The sequence below is a fragment of the Arachis ipaensis genome, chromosome B08 (genome assembly GCF_000816755.2).
Source record: "Arachis ipaensis cultivar K30076 chromosome B08, Araip1.1, whole genome shotgun sequence".
Lineage (NCBI taxonomy): Eukaryota > Viridiplantae > Streptophyta > Magnoliopsida > Fabales > Fabaceae > Arachis > Arachis ipaensis.
This window is the reverse complement of record NC_029792.2, coordinates 104,830,476-104,853,132: the sequence shown is the minus strand read 5'-3', so window position 1 is coordinate 104,853,132 and position 22,657 is coordinate 104,830,476. Positions and strand designations below refer to the sequence as shown.

Sequence of the window (22,657 nt, the reverse complement as noted above, 5' to 3'; positions counted from 1 at the left end):
ACGACTTTTTTTTTTTTTTTTGTAACTGAGATGTTGCCTTGATAACCACAAAGACGATAATTCTCAGTGGTTGAAGGACTGACATTGTGATTCTTCTGACCCAAGAGTGAACATATAGTGGGATGTTTTGTTTTATTTATTATTTCTGTTTTGGTGGAGCTACAGAATCTGGAGTTTATTTAATGGATAATTCTATGATGAAGAGATTTTTGAGTGAAGAGAATAAAGAAGAGTGTATAAAGAGGACTGACATTATTTCAGGAATTTGTGATTAAAGTTATTTTAGTTTCATTGCCTTAACTCTTGAGTAAATCTTGTGTTGCAAATTGATGATGGCTTTTAACTCATTCTTAATTTGATCCCAGTCCACTTTGCTACGTCTACTATATGCCACCCTTTTCTTCTTTATGAGAAGATAAAAAACAAAGATTTGCACTTTTTGCAGGTTCTTTGTTCTCTTTTGGATTCTTCTTTGTTTCCTTCAACAACTTATAAGGACCATGAGATTCTCATTCTCATTCTCATATTAACAACGACATCATTAATACTAATACTAGTATATGGTCCCAGCTCAAACACCCCATATTATGTTTTCTATGCGTCACTTGTGTTTGTGAAAATGGGGTAGTGAAAATCATCCTCATTTGAAGCTTGTGTTTTGGGGGTTGTTTGGTTTGGTGGGGGTGAGGCTTATGTGAAGTTTTTTTTAAGGTTGTTTATGAAGGAGTAGAAAAAGAAGTTCCTTTTTTAGGTGGTTTATGTTTAAAAACATAGAGAGTGGTGTAACATTAATGTCTTCCTTAGAAGAAAAGGTTAAAACTTGTGGTGTTAGTGTTGTTGCGGGGTCAAACTCTAGTTGCTGAGATGAAGCACCTCAAGGAAATGCAAGAGCACTCTGTTTTGTAATCTTTGTTTTATCTTTTCACTTAATCTTTTCCTATTAATTAATCATGGATGGTTAATTATATGGTTTCATCATTCATCAAGCTCAATATTTCACCGTTAACCTTTTTCGCCTTCTTTTAATGATGATGGTAAATTCAGGGGTGAGAAAGACTTTGAATTCATAACTGTGGCATGCTTGTGCTGGCATTCTTGTCTCTTTGCCTCAAGTGGGAAGTCTTGTTTATTACTGATAAATCTCATTTTTAGGGTTTATCCTATGCTTAATCTAGTGGATTTTATCCATTATTCTCACACTTATTCATACAATTCGCATGTTTTACGTTTTCCTTCCTGATTTTGTGCTATGATTGAAAACATGCTTCTTTGGCCTTATATTTGCTAATATTAATCCTCTCTTATTACCATTAGATGCCGTGATATGTGCGTTAAGTGATTTCAGGGATTACAGGGCAGGAATGGCTTAGAGGATGGAAAGGAAGCATGCAAAATTAGAAGGAATACAAGAAGTTGAAGAAATTGCTAAGCTGTCCAGCCTGACCTCTTCGCACTCAAACGGTCATAACTTGAGCTACAGAGGTCCAAATGAGGCGGTTCTAGTTGCGTTGGAAAGCTAACATCTGGGGCTTCGAAATGATATATAAATTGCCATAGTTGCCCTAAATAAAAGTGATGCACATGCGTGATTCCACGCGCACGCATGGATCTGTGCGAAACCAGCGACCTGCACGTGTTTGGATTCGTCCCCAGTGATTTCTGGGCTGTTTCTGACCCAGTTTTTGGCCCAGAAAACACAGATTAGAGGCTATAAAGTGGGAGAATCCATTCATTCATAAACAAAATATCATTCATAATTCACAATTTTAGGTTTTAAATATAGTTTTAGAGAGAGAGGGGCTCTCTCCTCTCTCTTAGGTTTTAGGATTTAGGATTTAGGATTTCTCTTAATTTTAGGACTTCTTCTTCTCAATTCCAGGTTCAATATTCATTTAAATTATTAATTCAAAGAGTACTTTTTCATTTAATTTTATTGTTTATTTAATTGCTTCCAATTTATTTCAATTATCATCTCTCTTTTCTATTCCAAACTCCCAACAACGAAGATGGTATGCAAGATGGCAGAGTAGATTCCGAACTTGATATGGGGTTGATTAAGAGGAGACACTTGAGTTGGAATGCTCAAGTGGATAGTTAAATTGGAAGTTGTTGGCTAATTCTGTATTTACTAACGCTAGACCTTCCCAAGAGAGAGGACTAGGATTTGCGAACAAGAGTTAGCTCAATCACTTGACTTTTCTTTATTTAGTAAGGATTAACTAAGTGAAAACAATAACCTCTTTATACTACGCTTGAGAGAATTCCAACAAGGATAGAACTTCCAATTAATCATTCTTCTATTCAAAGCTTTTTATTTAGAATAATATAAATCTCTTTTAATTTTCATTGCTTTAATTTACAATCATATGCTTGTGCCCATTGCCCAAACTCCAAATTTCCCAGAAAACTCATAACCAATAATAAATACACCTCCCTGCAATTCCTTGAGAGACAACCCGAGGTTTAAATACTTCGGTTATAAACTTTATTGGGTTTTGTTACTTGTGACAACCAAAATTTTTGTACGAAAGGATTCTTTGTTGGTTTAGAAGCTATACCTACAACTTGATTATTTTTATAAAATTCTTTACTGACAGAAAATCCGTTCGTCAATTACTTTCTCCAGGGACATAGTGAGCAGGTACATCCCTTCTTCTGATAAAATTTTCAGCTAACTCTTTTTAAGATTTACTTCGTTAATACATATAGTTTTCCTTATGAATTTTTGTGTATGGCCTCTCATATGTATTCAAGATTTGTCTTAGGTTCTTCCTTGGTAAGTTAGCAATAACATAACACATAGCTAGTACCTGTATTTTTTAGTGATGCAAAATTATATAGTTCCATGATTTCCTTCTTTCTTTCTTTTTGGCCTAATTAATCAATAAATCTGAAGTCATTCAATTTCTTGGGTCCTATGTGCTGGTACTTCCTAAAAGAAGACACATTGTCAATAATTTATTTTAGTATCTTTTTCATCCTAGTACTCCTATATTGCTATTGTCATTCTTTATATATCTGCTTGTCAGGAAATGTTCAAGCTTAGTATTTCTTTAAGATGCTATTTCATTTACTTTTCTCCAATTTTATGCACTATTAATAATCGTGAATTTAGTTTATGGTGAATCAAGTCAATTAAAGTTTTGCACTAATAAAAATAATTTGTTGATGCTTTTAGATCATATTCTTCACTATCTTGTAATTTGGGATGGGACAAGTTTGATAGTTATTGGTTAGTTCTCAATACTTGTGCTCATCTTATCATGTGTTTGATGCATGGGATGGTATAGTTTTTGGAGTTGATAATTATAGTCTGTCTTTTCAATAATTTTTGCTTTTTATTTTGTTTACTGATTCAGTTGGAACAAACCTTTAAAGTGGAATTAGATATAAGTTTTCTCCTATCCTTGGACTGAAATAAACATAGATGAAAGTAATCCAGGGAGAAAATCAGTGTGCCAAAGAGGATTTTGGGAGTTGCATATATAAATCTGAATCGGAATAGCTTGATTTCTAAACCTTCACTTTATTTTTATTTATTTATTTATTTTTCTTATCATCAATTGTTTGTCTCTTGTACCAAAATTAAAGGCAACAAATTAACACTTTTTTCCCATTTTCTTTTTAAGTCTCATTCCCACTTAATTTCCACATATCATTTCTCAATGCAATTTGCAACCACCACAGCATAGATTGAAATAATAATAAGACCAAGGAGTTTATTTGATTTTTGAAAATGGCTGATTGGGGTCCAATTTTTGTGTCAGTTGTCTTGTTCATTTTGTATCGTAATTATTTGAAAATTATGATTTATGTTTAGATCGAAGAAATCACTCTAACTCAAGAGACATTAAAAGATAAGACCAACACACCAGGAATAGAAGTGGCGGAAGTTCCAGGTGCAGCCACAACCAAGAAATCAGGATTGCCACAATATCCTATGCATCATTATCCAGTGGTCCATCCTTATCAACCTTATGGTGGAGTCCTCCCTATTCCTTTTCATCCTGTTCCAAATGGCATGGCGTACTTCAACTAATATCCTTCTACTGTCGAAATTACATCATATCCTCAGTTTTCCCTTGTCTCGACGTATTCTAGTGGACCCAGTGACAGCAATACATGGGCTGGACTTTTGAATGATGTCCTTATCAACAAAAAGCCATAGAGTTATAATCTATATATTATATTGCATGTTAAAATTACTGATTATATCTCCCTTTCTCTAATAATTCTTCATGCATATGTACAGGATCTGCCACAAACCTTTCATGGCCATCCATGGTTGGACACTCCCGAGGGACATGCTGCTCTTAGACGTGTTCTTGTTGTTTATTCTTTATGCGATTCTGATGTTGGATATTGTCAGGTGGATTTGATTTGCTCTTCCTTCTTATTCTGAATTATTTTCCCCTCTCTTAGGTTCTTGTTGGCATGATCTAGCCTTTTTATTTTCAGAATACTTGTATTGTAGGTTAGAATTGTAAATTCTAATACCTTAATAACTTAATTGTTACTGTTATAATGTGAATAAATGTCAATTTAGGACATTGTGTTATTCCATTGCCCTGGATTTACATTATTAAAAAGGCATTTGCACCTGTCCAGTTTAACTTTTTTTAGCTCGATCTTAGTATCTTACTTTTCTAACCAAATAATAATCTTAATAATAACAGTAAATTACATTCATACCTTTTAAGGTATATCAAAACTACACATGCTTTTTTTTAACGATATTTTATTTTAATAGTGTAATAGAGAGGAATTGGGTGTATAACAAAGTGGTGGTTTGTAATTTTGAAGTGTAAAGGTTTTGGAAAATCTTTACTCACTCTTTATCTCAACATCTGAGGGCAACAAGCAAAAATACAGATGCATTTAGGAAATATAAATGCCCTTATTAACTATTATACATATATCAGATAACTTTAGAGGATTTATTTGTGAATTATTTTTCAACAAAAATTATGAGATGAAGATTTATCTTTTTAGGGTGAGATGTCGCCGGTTTCAGCGATAATGGAAATGAAGAACAATCGATATTTATTTGATAGCTAACAACTAACTAAGTATTTAATTTTTGTTGACATTTATGTAAGTAGTCGATTTGGTGTCTCTCAATAAACTATCGGCCTGCTAGGTTTATAAAGTTTGTAAATCATTTTGGATAAAATATAATACTTAAAAAAGAGCATGTTACTTCCACAGGTGAATATATTGAACTGGGAAAAATGTATTGAGCTGGGAAAAATGCATAAACAATGCTGAAAATGAAGAATCATACTGCCCTTAATCTATCTTATGGTAGGTAGACAGTTTCAGAAACTGATGTATTGAATTTCCAATTCTACTACTGTCCACCTTATGGTCCTAGCTAGTTTCTTGCTATATGCAGAAAAAGAACCTTCAACTGAGATGAGGTTAGCTAGATACTGTGCCATCCCACACTTTTTGCACTCTTCATTTGAAGCCTGAGTTACATCAGCTGTCATTGCTAGTATTGGAATGTGCCAATAAAAGATATCCCCAAACATTTCAGCTGATAATTCCCCACATGCAATTTTCTCATTTACGCCATTTTCTAGGATGCGGATTTTCCTTGTCACTTCAAAACTGCAACAATCAAGATGAAATTAATACTTATAAATCACACCTTATTCATAGATCCTGAGGTCTAACATCCTATCTAAAATCATTCAAAATTCAATAGATTTCTTGCATTAAACTTGCTGGCCATCCACCAAATCTGAAAAAAACATAGCAATCAGACAAAAGGACTATATCCCTATACCATTTCCCACTTAGATGTCTTGAACAACTCCACAGCCTCAACATGCCACCCTGCATTGCTGAACCCAGCAAGCATCCCATTCCACGATACCAAATTGGGCTCCACCCCCTCAATCCTCATCTCACTAAACATCTCCTTGGCCCTCTCAACCATCCCACGTTGCGAGTAACCCACGATAATTGCGCTCCAAACGACAACATGCCTCTCAGACATTTCATCAAGCAATCGATGGGCATCCCCAATACTATCACACTTCAGATACATATGCACCAGAGAAGACGCCAAAATTGAATCCAAGGCATAACTAGACACAAAATCATACCCATGAAACTGCAGCCCAGGGATCAAGGCTTGCAACGCAGCACATGCTTTGATTGTAGTCAGGAGAAGGAACCCATCAGGGGCAAGACCCTTATGACCCATGAGGGAGAAGAGATAGAGAGCGGCGTCGTATTGGTGGGACCTGGCGAAGGCGTTGATGATAGTGGTGAAGGAAGGGAGGGTTGGATTGGGGAAGAAATGGAGTACGAGGTTTGTGACTTGTAAAAAATAGAGATTGTTGGCGTCGTGAGAGAGAAGCTTTGTGGCGATGTAGGTGTCGCCGTAGAGGCCGAGCTTGAGAATGTGCACGTGAGATTGACGCGCGTGGGAAAGTGTAATGGTGCTGGAACTCAGGCATTGGGAGATTATGTTGTAGATTGAGGGCATAAAAAAATTTCTTTGTTCGGGTTGTGTTTGACTGTTGTTGTTAATGTTGCGATGGGTGGGAAGGAGGAAGACAAAGTGCGATTGCGGTTTTCGGTGCGGACATGAATGAAGGTTTATTATTGCTATTGGATAGATTATTTGGCATACTCTGCTATAAGATGCGATGAGGTTAGAGAGACAGCTGCAAAGAGCATTGCCTACCACGACGAATCGGAGGATCAAAGCTTCACAAGTTGCTCTTCTGTAAGAATTATGAAAGAAATTTAATTCAAGAGTAATCATTATTGGAAAAACTAATTCATTCTCTTACCATTTTAGGAAATCATACAGAAGAGCAACTTGTGATGCTTTGATCCTCTGATCCGTCGTGGTAGGCGATGCTCTTTGCAGCTGTCTCTCTAACCTCATCGCATCTTATAGCAAAGTATGCTAAACAAGCTATGCAATAGTGACAATAAACCTTCAATCATGTCTGCACCGAAAACCCCAATCCCACTTTGTCTTCCTCCCTTCCACACATCGCAACACTAACAAGAACAGTCAAACACAACCCCAACAAAGAGATTTTTTTAAGCCCTCTATGTTCAACGGAATCTACAACATAATCTCGCAATGCCTGAGTTCCAGCACCATTACCTTCTCCCACGCCCGTCAATCCCACGCACACATTCTCAAACTGGAACTCTACGACGACACCTACATCGCCACAAGGCTTCTCTCTCACTACGCTAACAATCTCTACTTTTCACAAGTCACAAACCTCGTACTCCATTTCTTCTCCAATCCAACCCTTCCTTCCTTCACCACTATCCTCAATGCCTTTGTCAGGTCCCACGAATACGATGTCGTTCTCTGCCTCTTCTCCCTCATGGGTCATAAGGGTCTTGCCCTTGATGGGTTCCTTCTCCCGAGTGCAATCAAAGCCTGTGCTGCGTTGCAAGCCTTGAAGCCTAGGCTACAGTTTCATGGGTATGCTTTTGCGTCTGGTTATGCCTTGAATTCAATTTTGGCGTCTTCTCTAGTGCATATGTATCTGAAGTGTGATAGTATTGGGGATGTGATGAGTGGATATTTTATACGCTTTTTGGGGTTAATTTCATATAGTTTTTAGTATGTTTTAGTTAGTTTTTAGTTTATTTTCATTAGTTTCTAGGCAAAATTCATATTTCTGGACTTTACTATGAGTTTGTGTGTTTTTATATAATTTCAGGTATTTTCTGGCTGAAATTGAGGGAGCTGAGCAAAAATCTTATTCGGCTGAAAAAGGATTGCTGATGTTGTTGGATTCTGACCTCTCTGCACTCGGAATGGAATTTCTGGAGCTACAGGAGTCCAAATGGCGCTCTTCCAATTGCGTTGGAAAGTAGACATCCAGGGCTTTTCAGCAATATATAATAGTTTATACTTTGCTCAAGGATAGACGACGTAAACTGGCGTTCAATGCCAGTTCCATGTTGCAGTCTGGCGTCCAGCGCCAGAAACAAGTTACAAGTTGGAGTTCAACGCCAGAAACAGGTTACAACCTGGCGTTGAATGCCCAAAACAGCCCATGCACATGAGAAGCTTAAGTCTCAGCCCCAGCACACACCAAGTGGGCCCCAGAAGTGGATTTCTGCACCATCTATCATAGTTTACTCATTTTCTGTAAACCTAGGTTACTAGTTTAGTATTTAAACAACTTTTAGAGATTTATTTTGGATCTCATGACATTTTAGAAAAAAAACTTTGTACCTTTTGACGGCATGAGTCTCTAAACTCCATTGTTGGGGGTGAGGAGCTATGCCGTGTCTCGATGAACTAATGCAAGTATTTCTGTTTTCCATTCAAACATGCGTGTTCCTATCTAAGATATCAATTTGCAATTCAATATGAATGTGATGAAAATAGAGGAAAGCAGAATTTCAGAAGACAAAGTATCTCCAAAACTCCAACATATTCTCTATCATTGCATACAAGTATAATTTGTGTTCTGCCCTTTTATTCCTTGCAATCAAATTTGATAAGTGAATTATTTTATTGTTTTCCTGACTAAGAGTTACAAGATAACCATAGATTGCTTCAAGCCAACAATCTCCGTGGGATCGACCCTTACTCACGTAAGGTATTACTTGGACGACCCAGTGCACTTGCTGGTTAGTTGTGCGAATTTGTGAAGAACTGTGATTTCCAATTTCGTGCACCAAGTTTTTGGTGCCGTTGCTGGGGATTGTTTGAGTTTGGACAACTGACGGTTTATTTTGTTGCTTAGATTAGGAAAAATTTTTCTTTTTGGTTTAGAGTCTTTTATTATTTATACCTTGTTAAAACACTTTAAATTTATAGCTCAATTAGCTAGAGCGTGGTGCTTATGTTCTTAATAATTGGCTATCCTATTTTTAAAATCTTTTTCAAAAAATTTTCTTTGAATAAATCTTGTGCCAAACTTTAAGTTTGGAGTTTTCTTGTTGATTTTTCTTTGTTTTTCGAAAATTTTAGTTTGGTTTTCTAAAAATTTTAAGTTTGGTGTTCTTTCTTCATGTTCTTGTGCTCTTGTGAGTCTTCAAAGTGTTCTTGAGTTTTCCTTGTGTCTTGATCTTAAAATTTTTAAGTTTGGTGTTCCTTGGTGTTTTCCCTCCAAAATTTTCGAAAACAAGGAGCATTAGATCTAAAAAATTTTAAATCTGGTGCTATCTTATTGTTTTTCTCTCTCTTCTTTAAATTCAAAAATATCTTCTCTCTCTATTTTAAAGCAAATTTTCGAAATTTACCTTTAAAATTCAGATTTTTATTTCAAAATTTAAAACCTTTTTCAAAAATCATCATATCCTTTTCAAAATTTCCTAACCACTCTCTCTCTCCTCATTTTTTTCGAAAATCTTCACCCATTTTTATTTATTTTAATTTATTTTGTTTTTGAAATAAATAAATAATTAAATAAATAAAATATTTTTCTTCTATTTTACATCATCTCCCTTTCTCCATCATGGACCTAAGCGGAAATGAACAGTCCAGGAGGACTCTGGGGTCATATGCTAACCCCTCTACTGCTTCATATGAGAGCAGTATCTACATACCCTCCATTGGAGTCAGTAGCTTTGAGTTGAATCCTCAGCTCATTATCATGGTGCAGCAAAGTTGCCAGTATTCCGGTCTTCCACAGGAAGAACCTACAGAGTTTCTGGCACAGTTTTTACAGATTGCTGACACAGTACATGATAAGGAAGTAGATCAGGATGTCTACAGATTATTACTGTTTTCATTTGCTGTAAAAGACCAAGCTAAGAGGTGGTTAAATAACCAACCTAAGGCCAGTATAAGGACATGGAAATAGCTGACAGAAAAATTCCTGAATCAATACTTTCCTCCAAAACGGATGACACAGCTAAGGCTGGACATCCAAGGCTTTAAACAAGGGGATAATGAATCTCTTTATGATGCCTGGGAGAGATACAGAGAGATGCTACGAAAATGCCCCTCTGAAATATTTTCAGAGTGGGTTCAGTTAGACATCTTCTACTATGGGCTTGCAGAAAGAGCTCAGATGTCTCTAGATTACTCAGCTGGTGGATCTATTCACATGAGAAAGACAATTGAAGAAGCTCAAGAGCTCATTGATACAGTTGCCAGAAATCAGCATCTGTACCTAAGCAGTGACCCTTCCATGAAAGAAGAGGTTAAAACAGTAACTGCTGAACTCAGTCCTGTAAAACAAGCTGCCGAATTCAATCAGCAATTGGACTTTCTAACAAAGCAGTTAGCCGAATTCAAGGATAGACTACAAGAGACAAGGATGGCTAATATAAATACGGAAGAACAATTGAAGCAAACAAAGTAGCAGCTGTCAAAACAAATAACAGAAGAATGCCAAGCAGTTCAATTAAGAAGTGGGAAGACATTAAATACCCCACCTCAAGGCAGCAAGAAGCCAAGAAATGAGCAAACCACCCCAAATCCACCTAAGGACAGTAAGAGCCCAGGGAAAAATAATTCTGGCGCTAAAACGCCAGAAATTGGGTGGAAGGCTGGCGCTGAACGCCCAGACCAACGCCCAACCATGCTCAGGACTGGCGTTCAACGCCAGAAACAAGCAAGGACTAGCGTTCAATGCCAGAAATAGGAAAGGATCTGGCGTTGAACGAGGACTCTTGAAATAAAGATTCCGTTTGCAGAGGCACTTGAGCAAATACCTTCTTATGCCAAGTTCATGAAAGAGATCTTGAGTCATAAGAAGGATTGAAGAGAAACTGAAAGAGTTCTCCTCACTGAAGAATGCAGTGCAGTCATTCTGAAAAGCTTTCCTGAAAAGTTTAAAGACCCTGGGAGTTTTCTGATACCATGCACATTAGAAGGTAATTGTACCAAGACAGCTTTATGTGATCTTGGGACAAGCATCAACCTAATACCTGCATCCACTATCAGAAAGCTTGGTTTAACTGAAGAAGTTAAACCAACCCGGATATGTCTCCAACTTGCTGATGGCTCCATTAAATACCCATCAGGCGTGATTGAAGACATGATTGTCAGAATTGGGCCATTCGCCTTTTCCACTGACTTTGTAGTGCTGGAAATGGAGGAGCACAAGAGTGCTACTCTCATTCTAGGAAGACCCTTCCTAGCAACTGGACAAACTCTCATTGATGTCCAACAGGGGGAAATAACCTTGAGAGTCAATGAGGATGAGTTTAAGTTGAATGCTGTCAAAGCCATGCAGCATCCAGACACATCAAAAGACTGCATGAAAGTTGATCTTATTGACTCTTTGAGAGATCAACATGGCTGAGAGTCTCGAATCAGAGTTGGAAGACATCTTTAAAGATGTTCAGCCTGATTTGGAGGATTTAGAGGAAATGAAAGAGCCTCTGAAATTTCCTCTGGAAGAGGAAAAACCTCCTAAATCCGAGCTCAAACCATTACCACCATCCCTGAAATATGCATTTCTGGGAGAAGGTGACACTTTTCCAGTGATCATAAGCTCTGCTTTAAATCCACAGGAAGAGGAAGCACTGATTCAAGTGCTAAGGACACACAAGACAGCTTTTTGGTGGTCCATAGGTGACCTTAAGGGCATAAGCCCAGCTAGATGCATGCACAAAATCTTATTGGAGGATAATGCTAAATCAGTGGTTCAACCACAGAGGCGGCTAAATCCAGCCATGAAGGAAGTGGTGCAGAAAGAGGTCACCAAATTACTGGAGGCTGGGATTATTTATCCTATTTCTGATAGCCCCTGGATGAGTCCTGTTCAAGTTGTCCCCAAAAAGGGAGGCATGACAGTGGTTCATAATGAAAAGAATGAACTGGTTCCTACAAGAACAGTTACAGGGTGGCGCATGTGTATTGACTACAGAAGGCTCAATACAGCCACCAAAAAGGATCATTTTCCTTTACCATTCATAGACCAGATGCTAGAAAGATTGGCAGGTCATGATTATTACTACTTTTTGGATGGCTACTCAGGCTATAATCAGATTGCAGTAGATCCCCAGGATCAAGAGAAAACAGCATTCACATGTCCATCTGGAGTGTTTGCTTATAGAAGGATGCCGTTTGGGCTGTGTAATGCGCCTGCAACCTTCCAGAGATGCATGCTCTCTATTTTCTCTAATATGGTGGGGGGTGTTGCTTCTGCAAGAGTTTGATATAGAAATAAGAGACAGAAAAGGGACAGAGAACCAAGTGGCTGATCATCTGTCCAGGATAGAGCCAGTAGAAGGGACATCCCAACCCTCTCTTGAGATCTCTGAGACTTTTCCGGATGAGCAATTATTTGCCATTCAGGAAACACCATGGTTTGCAGACATTGCAAACTATAAAGCTGCAAGGTTCATACCCAAAGAGTACAACAGGCAACAAAAAAAAATTAATCACTGATGCAAAGTACTACTTGTGGGATGAACCCTATCTCTTCAAGAGATGTGCAGACGGAATAATCCGTAGGTGTGTGCCTAGAGAAGAAGCACAGAGGATCCTATGGCATTGCCATGGATCACAATATGGAGGCCATTTCGGATGTGAGTGAACAGCTACCAAGGTCCTCCAATGTGGCTTCTATTGGCCCACACTCTATAGAGATTCCCGAGAGTTTGTACGTAACTATGACAGTTGCCAAAGAGCTGGTAATCTGCCTCATGGTTACGCCATGCCTCAACAAGGAATCTTGGAGATTGAGTTGTTTGACGTATGGGGAATTGACTTCATGGAACCTTTCCCACCATCATACTCAAACACTTATATTCTGGTGGCAGTTGACTACGTATCAAAATGGGTAGAGGCCGTTGCCACACCCACCAATGATACTAAAATAGTGCTGAAGTTCCTCCAGAAATATATCTTCAGCAGGTTTGGGGTCCCTAGAGTACTACTCAGTGATGGGGGCACTCACTTCTGCAACAAACAGTTTTACTCTGCCATGGTCCGGTATGGGATTCGCCACAAGGTGGCAACTCCATATCATCCACAAACTAATGGGCATGCTGAAGTCTCTAAAAGAGAGCTAAAAAGAATCCTAGAACGGACTGTAAATATCCGTAGAAAGGATTGGGCAAGAAGCTTGGATGATGCTCTGTGGGCATACAGAACAGCATTTAAGACTCCTATAGGGACCTCTCCATACCAACTTGTATATGGTAAGGCATGTCACCTGCCCGTGGAACTGGAACATAAAGCCTACTGGGCAACCAGATTCCTGAACTTTGATGTCAAATTAGCTGGAGAAAAAAGATTGCTTCAGCTAAATGAGCTAGAGGAATTCAGATTCACTGTTTTCGAAAATGCCAAGCTTTATAAAGAGAAATAAAAAAAGTGGCATGACAGAAAGCTGTCATCTAGAATCTTTGAACCAGGACAAAAGGTTCTGTTGTTTAACTCTAGACTCAGGCTATTCCCCGGAAAACTGAAATCCCGGTGGAGGGGACCATATGTGATTACAAGTGTATCACCATATGGTTATGTGGAACTTCAAGATATTGATTCTGATAAGAAGTTCATTGTTAATGGATAGAGAATCAAGCACTATCTTGAAGGCAATATTGAGCAAGAGTGCTCAAGACTGAAGCTAAATTAAAAGCTCAGCAAGGTCCAGCTAAAGACAATAAAGAAGCGCTTGCTGGGAGGCAACCCAGCCATGGGGCATCACTTCCTCTAAGCATTTTGCCCTATTCTTGATTTTATTTGTTTATATAAAGTTCATTGATACTAAGGTAACGAGTCAATTGTATAAGTTTACAGGGTTACAGAAGGACTCTGCACACAAAACAGAGAAAAAGAGCTCACTAGCAAGAAAACGCCAGTAAAAGTCTGTTTTGGGCATTGAACGCCCAAAAGAAGCATCAACTGGGCGTTGAACGCCAGTAAGGATAGCCATCTGGGCATTAAATGCCAGAAAGAAGCAGCTTCTAGGCGTTGAACGCCAGAAAGAAGCTCCTTCTGGGCGTTTAACGCCAGATTTACAACGTCCTGGGCGTTCAGAAAAACGCCCAGTGACAAAGGAGTTCCTGGCGTTCAACGCCAGAAAGAAGCAACAGCTGGGCGTTGTTGAACGCCCAGGAGAAGCAGCAGTTGGGCGTTGAACGCCCAAAACATGCAGCGTTTGGGCGTTCAAACGCCAGGATGGTGGGGAGGAGGTAAATTCGTTTTTTTCTTCATATTTTTCATTTTAATCTTAATTTTCATGTTTCAATTCATGATTTCTTGCATAAACATGTTACAAACCCTGATTTCTAAAATCCCTAATTTCTAAAAACCCATCTTTAAAAATATTAAATGTATCTTAATCCATAAGCACAAATCCTTTTTTTCAATCCAACTCAACTCTTTTTCAAAATTTTCAAAACAAATCTATCTCTTTTCATTCAAAAATCTTTTCAACTAATCAATATCTTTTTCAAATCTCCATATTATCTTTTTCAAAAATCCAATTTTATCTTTTTCAAATATCTTTCATATCTTTTCAATTTTAAATTATATCTTTTCTTATCATACTTATTTTTTTTTAAAATCATATCTTCTATCTTATCTTTCTCCCTATTTTCGAAAACCCCCCCTCCCTTTTAAAAACCCATTCGGCCTCCTTCCTCTCATCCACCATCCTACAATAGCTCTCCTTCTATCCCTCTCCTTTCTTTTCTTTTGCTTGAGGACAAGCAAACCTCTAAGTTTGGTGTGTTTATCCGTGATCACTAAACCATACCCACTAAGATCATGGCTCCTAAAGGAAAACAACCCACTCCAAGAGGCAAGAAAGAGAGTGTTACAAAGATGGGAATAACTGAGTATATCTCAGTTGAGCGGCCAATCACCAAAGCATCAATGAAAAAACAACAAGCACAGGATGACCCTATCAAGAAGAGAACACAGGAAATTCTCCCAAAAATCCCTCAATCTGAATACTGGGAGTATCTTGAAACATCTATTACCAAGATGCAAGAAGCTATGGAACAAATAAAGAAAGAATAGAAGGAACAAAGTAGCATTCTTTGCTATTTGGTTAAAGAACAGGAGGAGCAAGGGCGTGATTTAAGGGAATTGAAGCGCCAGAAATTATCTCTTGAAGGACCAAGCACCTCGCAGATTAGAGGAACATCCACTTCCCAGAACAAAGGTTGTTAAATTCCAATCTTAGCCTTAACTCTGTGATAACTATTTTTATTTTAGTTTTACCTTAGGAGTCATATAGTAGTAATTAGTATCTATATTTTTTATTTTATCTCCAATTAAGCTATAATTTAATTTTATCATCATCATTAAACATGAATAAAATAGAAGAATTTTTTTAGAATAAGAGGCAATAAATTTCGAGTTTTTTTTACAAGAAAAATTCTAATTATTTACATGTGGTGGCAACACTTTCTATCTCCTGAATGAATGCTTGAACAGTGCATATGTCTTTTGAATTTGATGTTTAAGACTGTTAAATACGTTGGCTCTTGAAAGAATGATGAACATGAGACATGTTATTAATAATCTGAAAAATCATAAAAATGATTCTTGAAGCAAGAAAAAGCAGTGAATACAAAAGCTTGCAGAAAAAAAAATAGAGAAAGAAAAAGAAAAAGCAAGCAGAAAAAGCCAAAGCTCTTAAAACCAAAAGGCAAGAGCAAAAAGCCAATAGCCCTTAAAACCAAAAGGCAAGGGTAAAAAGGATCCAAGACAAGGCTTTGAGCATCAGTGGATAGGATTTCTGGACTTTACTATGAGTTTGTTCTGTAATTTGTAATTTCAGGTATTTTCTGGCTGAAATTGAGGGAGCTGAGCAAAAATCTGATTCGGCTGAAAAAGGATTGCTGATGTTGTTGGATTCTGACCTCTCTGCACTCGGAATGGAATTTCTGGAGCTACAGGAGTTCAAATGGCGTGCTTTCAATTGCGTTGGAAAGTAGACATCCAGGGCTTTCCAGCAATATATAATAGTTCATACTTTGCTCAAGGATAGACGACGTAAACTGGCGTTCAACGCCAGTTCCATGTTGCAGTCTGGCGTCCAGCGCCAGAAACAAGTTACAAGTTGGAGTTCAACGCCAGAAACAGGTTACAACCTGGCGTTGAACGCCCAAAACAGCCCATGCACATGAGAAGCTTAAGTCTCAGCCCCAGCACACACCAAGTGGGCCCTAGAAGTGAATTTCTGCACCATCTATCATAGTTTACTCATTTTCTGTAAACCTAGGTTACTAGTTTAGTATTTAAACAACTTTTAGAGATTTATTTTGGATCTCATGACATTTTAGAAAAAAAATTTTGTACCTTTTGACGGTCCTGACTAAGAGTTACAAGATAACCATAGATTGCTTCAAGCCAACAATCTCCGTGGGATCGACCCTTACTCATGTAAGGTATTACTTGGACGACCCAGTGCACTTGCTGGTTAGTTGTGCGAATTTGTGAAGAACTGTGATTTCCAATTTCGTGCACCAGGATGCCCAACGACTGTTTGATGAAATGCCTGAGAGGGATGTTGTCTTTTGGAGCGCGATTATCGCGGGTTACTCGTGACGTGGGATTGTTGAGAGGGCCAAGGAGATGTTTAGTGTGATGAGGAGTGAGGAGGTGGAGCCCAATTTGGTATTGTGGTATAGGATGCTTGCTTGGTTCAGCAATGTAGGGTGGCATGTTGAGGCTGTGGAGTTGTTCAAGACAGTGCTGAACAAAGGTTTTTTTCCTGATGGGTCAACCGTATCATGTGTGCTTCTTGCTTTGGGGAATTTGGAGGATGGAGTGGCTGCGAAACAGGGATTGGGATCGGATAGGTTTGAGGTCAGTGCGCTGCTTGATATATATGGGAAGTGTAGATGCATATAAAGGATGTTGCAAGTGTTTGATAAGGTCGATCATAGGGAAGTTGGTTCTTTGAATGATTTTCTAAATGGGTTGTCGCGAAATGGTTCTATTGACACTGCATTGGAGGTGTTTAGGAAGTTCAAAACACCTGCAATCTGGTGTAGTTTGCTTGGTCGATTCGATCCAGTTTGGTTACTTCCGATCCGGTCTGGTTTGCTTGGTTGATCCAATCTACCTTGGTTTGGTTCAACTGTTGATAAACTGTTACTCATTTAAGGTATTAGCCATTTATACAGACATAAACTGCAATAATGTTTAATGCTCCTTCAATAATGTTTATCTGCACCAATCATGCAATAAACAATGGCATTAAGTTCTTTTTCACGAGACATTACTCACAATTACTCAGAGTTCTTGCAGGAGTCCAAGAAGCCCTTCAAACCATAACAAATATTGATAGAAGTTTTATACTTACCTGATTACAACATATCATTAGAACAAATCACAATTTCATGACATTGGCAAAAAATAGATTGATCAAGATTGTATTATATGGACCTGTGCAAATAGGGTTTCACTATCAAGATCACCAAGGATAACATTAGAATAAGAAATAAATGAATGTTGTATTAAATATCAAAGATACCTTCTAAATTAATTTGATGTTTAAACCATACAATCAAGCAGTTAGGGTACTTTATAACTTGAGCGGGGCTGAGTATCACGAACTGTGCAATGAAATGCCTTCTAAAGACGAGCAGAAAACAACACTCCCATGCCCAGAATACACAATTTCATTCAGCAGAAACAAAAAAGATGCTGTTGACTTCATAAAATATAGAGATCAGAACGCAGTGTCATCATCATACCCAGATGAATTCAAAAATAAAAGTAGGATTGATAGTAATAAAATTCTATCCCAAGTTGACAGTAATGTTATTTATAACCGATGAAACACATGGTCAGCTCCACAAAAAATACTGGACGCTGTGAAGGCTAGCTTGTGAGGAACATTATCTCTAATTGATGTCTTTAAATTTTCTAATTGATGCTAAATCATGCATCTGCCAACAACATGGACAGAACTAAAAAGGAAAATCTGCTGATATAGACTACTATCGCCTTTTGGTATAATCTAGATCATACGGCTGACAGAAGATCTCCGTTAACGGAACAAGGGACTGAACAGAAATATTTATTTGTCAAACTGAAACCCACTGGGGACAGCTAACTATGATCTAACTGCCAATTGCTAAAATGACAATGCACATCCATTGCTCTCAACTTGACACTCCATCGCATCAAATGTATACAAAAATAATCTTGATTAGTGTATTCTGTGTTTGGCAGAAACGTGATGTCTCTAGAAATGAAGTTCATGAGAAATTACCAATAATCTCAATAAAAGCAAACACCATCCTTGAAATGGTAAAAATAATTTGTGTCTCTCATAAAAATTTTCCTCCCTTCCAAACTACTAATAAATTTTATAGCGGCATGGCAGTCACCACAGATTCTCAGGTTCTAAATCACTTGAAGAGGCTGCCCCGAACTCGTGTTGAGTAGTCCTAATACTACTGCCAACTTCTCACTGTGCCCACACAATATTTGCTCCTTCTCTTGTTCCTCCACATCGTGAAGCACAAGTCCAGTCTTAGGAAGGTGAACACATTTCTTCATCTCAACACTCAACTTTTTCGATTTTTCCAATATCTCTTGCATTTGTGGGTGCGTCTTGTCACCAGCAGCAAGTGTGTGTACTTTGTTTCCAATCTCAATCCAACTATAGCCAGGATTTTTCCTCAAATCCTTACTCTTCATTACATCACGAATTCTGTCTACTTCATCCCACATGCCCTTTGAAGCATAGATGTTGGACAGAAGAATGTAGTTTCCCGGGTTATCAGGTTCTAACAGGAAAAGCTTTTCTGCAGCAATCTCGCCTAAACTCAAATTATGGTGAACTCTACAGAAACTTAGTAAGGCTCTCCAGGTACAAGCATCAGGTTCTAATGGCATTTCTTTGATGAGAGAATAAGCTTCTTCAAGTTTCCCTGCACGACTAAGAGGTATCACCATGCAAGCATAGTGTTCCGTTTTAGTTTCAATGGCATGTTCTTTTGACAGGCTATTGAAATATTGCCTCCCTTCTTCAGTTAAGCCATTTTGGGCACATGCGTATAAAACACACGTGTAGAAAATCTCATCAGGCTCCATGCCACTCTCTTGTATAATTCGAAACATCTCAATTGTTTCCTTAGCCTTCCCATGCATTGCATATCCTTTCATTACTGCATTCCAAGAAACCAAATTTGGATCCAACATTTTATCAAAACAAAGCCGAGATAACTGGATTCTTCCACACTTCGCATACATATCTATCAATGCACTACTTACGTAAACATCATCAAATATCCCCTTCCTGAGAGAAATGCAATAGGTTTGCTTCCCATGCTTCAATGCTGAAATATGTCCACATGTAGGAATCAAGCTTGGTATCGTTATAGCATTAGGCTCCACTCCATGAGCCTGCATCTCTCTAAAAAGCTCCAAAGCTTCCATGTCCTTCCCATTCTGCACACAACTGTGTATCATAGAGGTCCATGTCACAACATTCAATTCAACTCCTTCATGAAGGAACTTCTTGAACACCTCCAATGCAGTGTCAATCAAACCATTTCGCGATAACCCATTTAGAAAAGCATTCAAATAACCAACTTCCCTCTAATCGACCTCATCAAACACCTGCAATATCCCCTGTATGCATCCACACTTCCCATATATATCAAGCAGCGCACTGACCACAAACCTATCCGATCCCAATCCCAGTTTGATCTCATAACCATGAACTTGTTTCACAGCCACTCCATCCTCCAACTGTCCCAAAGCAGGAAGCACACATGATACGGTTGACCCATGATAGGAGCAGAAATAAGCCAATTAAGAAATTAATATACGAAATACGTTGCGAGTACAGTTCTTAACCAGCTAAAATCCGTTTATCAATTTAGAAAGGTTGTCACAAAATTAGAATAAAAAAATACTGGGAGTATGAATCACAGGTCGTCTCCCAACGAGTTGACAAAAGGGTGCTATCTTATTAATCAAGAGTTTTCCGAGAAATTTTGAGAGTTGAGTGACAGAAAATAAATAATTGTAAATTAGCGCAATGAAAATTAAAAGAGATTTATATATTCAAACTAAAAAGCCTTGACTGGGAGAATGATTAATTGGAAGTTCTATCCTTGTTGGACTTCTCTCAAATGTAGTATCAAAAGGTTGTTATTTTCACCTAGTTAACACTTACTAAATAAAGAAAAGTCAAGTGATTGAGTTAACTCTTATTCGCAAATCCTAGTCCTCTTTCTTGGGAAGGACTAGCGTTAGTAAATAGAGAATTAGCTAACAACTTCCAATTTAACTAATCACTTGAGCATTCCAACTCAAGGGTCTCCTTTTAATCAACCCCCAAGTCAAGTTGGGAGTCTACTCTGTCAACATGAATACCATCTTCGTTGTTTTATAAGAGAAGTAAAAAGGGAACATAGTAATTAAAATCAATTGGAAGCAATTAAACAAATAATAAAATTTAAATAGAAAAGTACTTCTTGCATTAATAAATTCTAAAAGCAATCCAATTGTAACTCTGAACAAAGATTAAGGATATGGAAGAGTAAGGGAATAAGAAAACAAACTAGAATAGCAACTTCAATGGAGGTAATCCACTCTAGTCTTCTCTAGTCATGCTTTCTAAACTTTGTTCTTCATCTAACCAATCAACAAATATTTAATGTAGCAATGCAAACATCATGAGGTCTTTTCAAGGTTGTAATGGGGCTAAGATAAAGGTGAGAGTATATATACGGCTAAATGAGCTATAAATTGAATCCTTGACTAACCTAAGCTCTCACCTATACACACACTCTATATACTTTTAAAATCATGCCTGGCTACCCAAAATTCTCACTTTTGTATATTTTACATACTCATATACCGAATTTTTCTTAATTTCACCCCATATGCATTGATCTTTTATTAAACTTGACATTGGAGTAATTTTGTCCCCTTATTTATTTATTTATTTTATATTGTAATAATATATTTTTTTTTCTTTTCTTTTTTTTCTTTTTTCTTTTTATTTTTATTTTTTTTAATATATATATATATATATATATATATATATATTATTTTTTTATTTTTTACTTTTTGAATGAAAAAAAGCAAACATAATATATCAATGCACATGGGTTTTTAATTTTTCTGGTCTCAATTGAGTAGGTACCCAAATTCCCAATATTTCATCATAACACATTTCCTATTAACCCATGTTCCCACAGTTTTCTCACACTTAGTTGATACACAATCTCTATCTTAAGCTAACCAAAGATTCAATTGAGGTAATTAATTGTTTTTCGCTTAAGGCTAGTGATGTGGTAAAATATAAAACAAATGGAGATTAAAAGGCTCAAAGTGGAAAACAAAGGTAGTTGAAAGGGTAGGCTATTTGAGATAAGTGAGCTAATAAAATAATGGCCTCAATCATATGCATGCATATAAACCCATTAAACATTGAACATATAGAGTGGAACAAAATAAAGATTACAATCATAGAGAAGAAAACACACAAGAATAAAATGTTATGGTTAAATAGTGTAACCATGTAATTAAGCTCAAGTCTAACAGGTTGTGTGTTCTTAACTCAAAAACCATGTTCCACTTTACAGTCTTTAAACAACTTTAACACAAATTTTTCAATTTAAATTAGTGAAATATTATAAAATAGAGTCATGAAAAGAAATTTATTACTTTAACCAAGCAAACATACATGCAAACAATTATTATCATGTAATCTATTCTATCTAACCAAAGAAAAACTAAAATGTTGGTGTTAAGAAAAAGCACTTACCTCCGGAAGTCAGGTACTGACCGACCTCCCCACACTTAAAGCTTGGCACCGTCCTCAGTGCCATCAGTCAGGAACAAAGGGGGCTGGTAACAACGTCTCCACCGTCGGGATTGTCATGGCTCCCGGTGCTGGTAGGTGAGGTGGAGTCCGGAGTGTCTGGTTCTTCTTCAGGTGGGTGGTTGCCAACAATCAGCTCCTTGAGGCATGTAAATTGGCGCTTGTTACGGCGCTCCATTCGCTTTGTCTTCCGGTCAAGCCGGTCCAACCTCTGAAGTATTTGTAGGAGCATCTGATTTGTTGAAGGTGCTTGTGATGTGGAAGGAGAAGGAATATCTCCGGCCAGGTCTGCGGGCCGGCTGGTAGTGGCTGCTGGAGGTCTGATTTACCTCCTGTTGGGGACAATTTGATCATCCCGCGGAAGTATGGTCTTGGTGTCCCCAGCTCTATAGGAGACTCCGGCTGCTGAGACTAGATTTGAAACCAAGGCGAGAAAGGGTAGGTTGCCCGCAATCTGTACGTGTCCCATGGCGTGCCGGAGGTGTCTTGGTAAGTTGAGAGGCTGGTCTATAAGGATACACCAGAGGAGAACAGCCATATCTACAGTGAAGGAGGACTCGTGAGTGCTCGGAAAGACGTAGTGGGACATAATCTGTGCCCACACTCGAGCTTCCAGGGTAAGTGCTGAAGCCAATATGCCCTTAGGTCGGGATTGATGGTATCCATAGATCCATCTGCTGCCAGGTTATGCTATAACTCTGAGGACGTCGTCCCAGTCAAATTGGTATGTCTGGCACTTGATGGAGGCTTCTTGGTATACGTCCAAGACTGCAGGGTTGGCATGTGAAAATTGGAGTAGAATTCAACTACCCATGAGAGGTTAACCTGCCGTGGCTGTCTCCGTAAGAATCTTCATTGTCTGCACTAAATGCAGGGCTCTACAAAATCAACAATGTGGGTAGGGAGGATGAGTAGGTGCTCGTTGTTGTAGTTCCGCTCAG

At 38.0% G+C, this 22,657-nt stretch overlaps 1 protein-coding gene and 1 pseudogene across 3 annotated transcripts; both read right to left on the bottom strand.

Annotated features, from left to right (window-relative positions):
• Positions 5,182 to 7,498, bottom strand: LOC107614261 (pentatricopeptide repeat-containing protein At1g20230-like). Of its 3 annotated transcripts, XM_016316487.2 has the most exons (3): positions 6,810 to 7,488; positions 5,792 to 6,740; positions 5,182 to 5,613 (listed from the first exon to the last, which is right to left on the bottom strand). In XM_016316487.2, the coding sequence occupies exons 2-3, from the start codon at positions 6,497 to 6,499 to the stop codon at positions 5,608 to 5,610; spliced, it is 714 nt and encodes a 237-aa protein (XP_016171973.1). In that variant the 5' UTR covers positions 6,500 to 6,740; positions 6,810 to 7,488; the 3' UTR covers positions 5,182 to 5,607. The 3 variants fall into 3 exon arrangements, with proteins under 3 accessions (XP_016171973.1, XP_016171972.1, XP_016171971.1); XM_016316486.2 differs by having other exon boundaries at positions 6,114 to 7,498; XM_016316485.2 differs by having other exon boundaries at positions 5,792 to 7,495.
• On the bottom strand, positions 17,628 to 19,672 carry LOC107611386 (annotated as a pseudogene).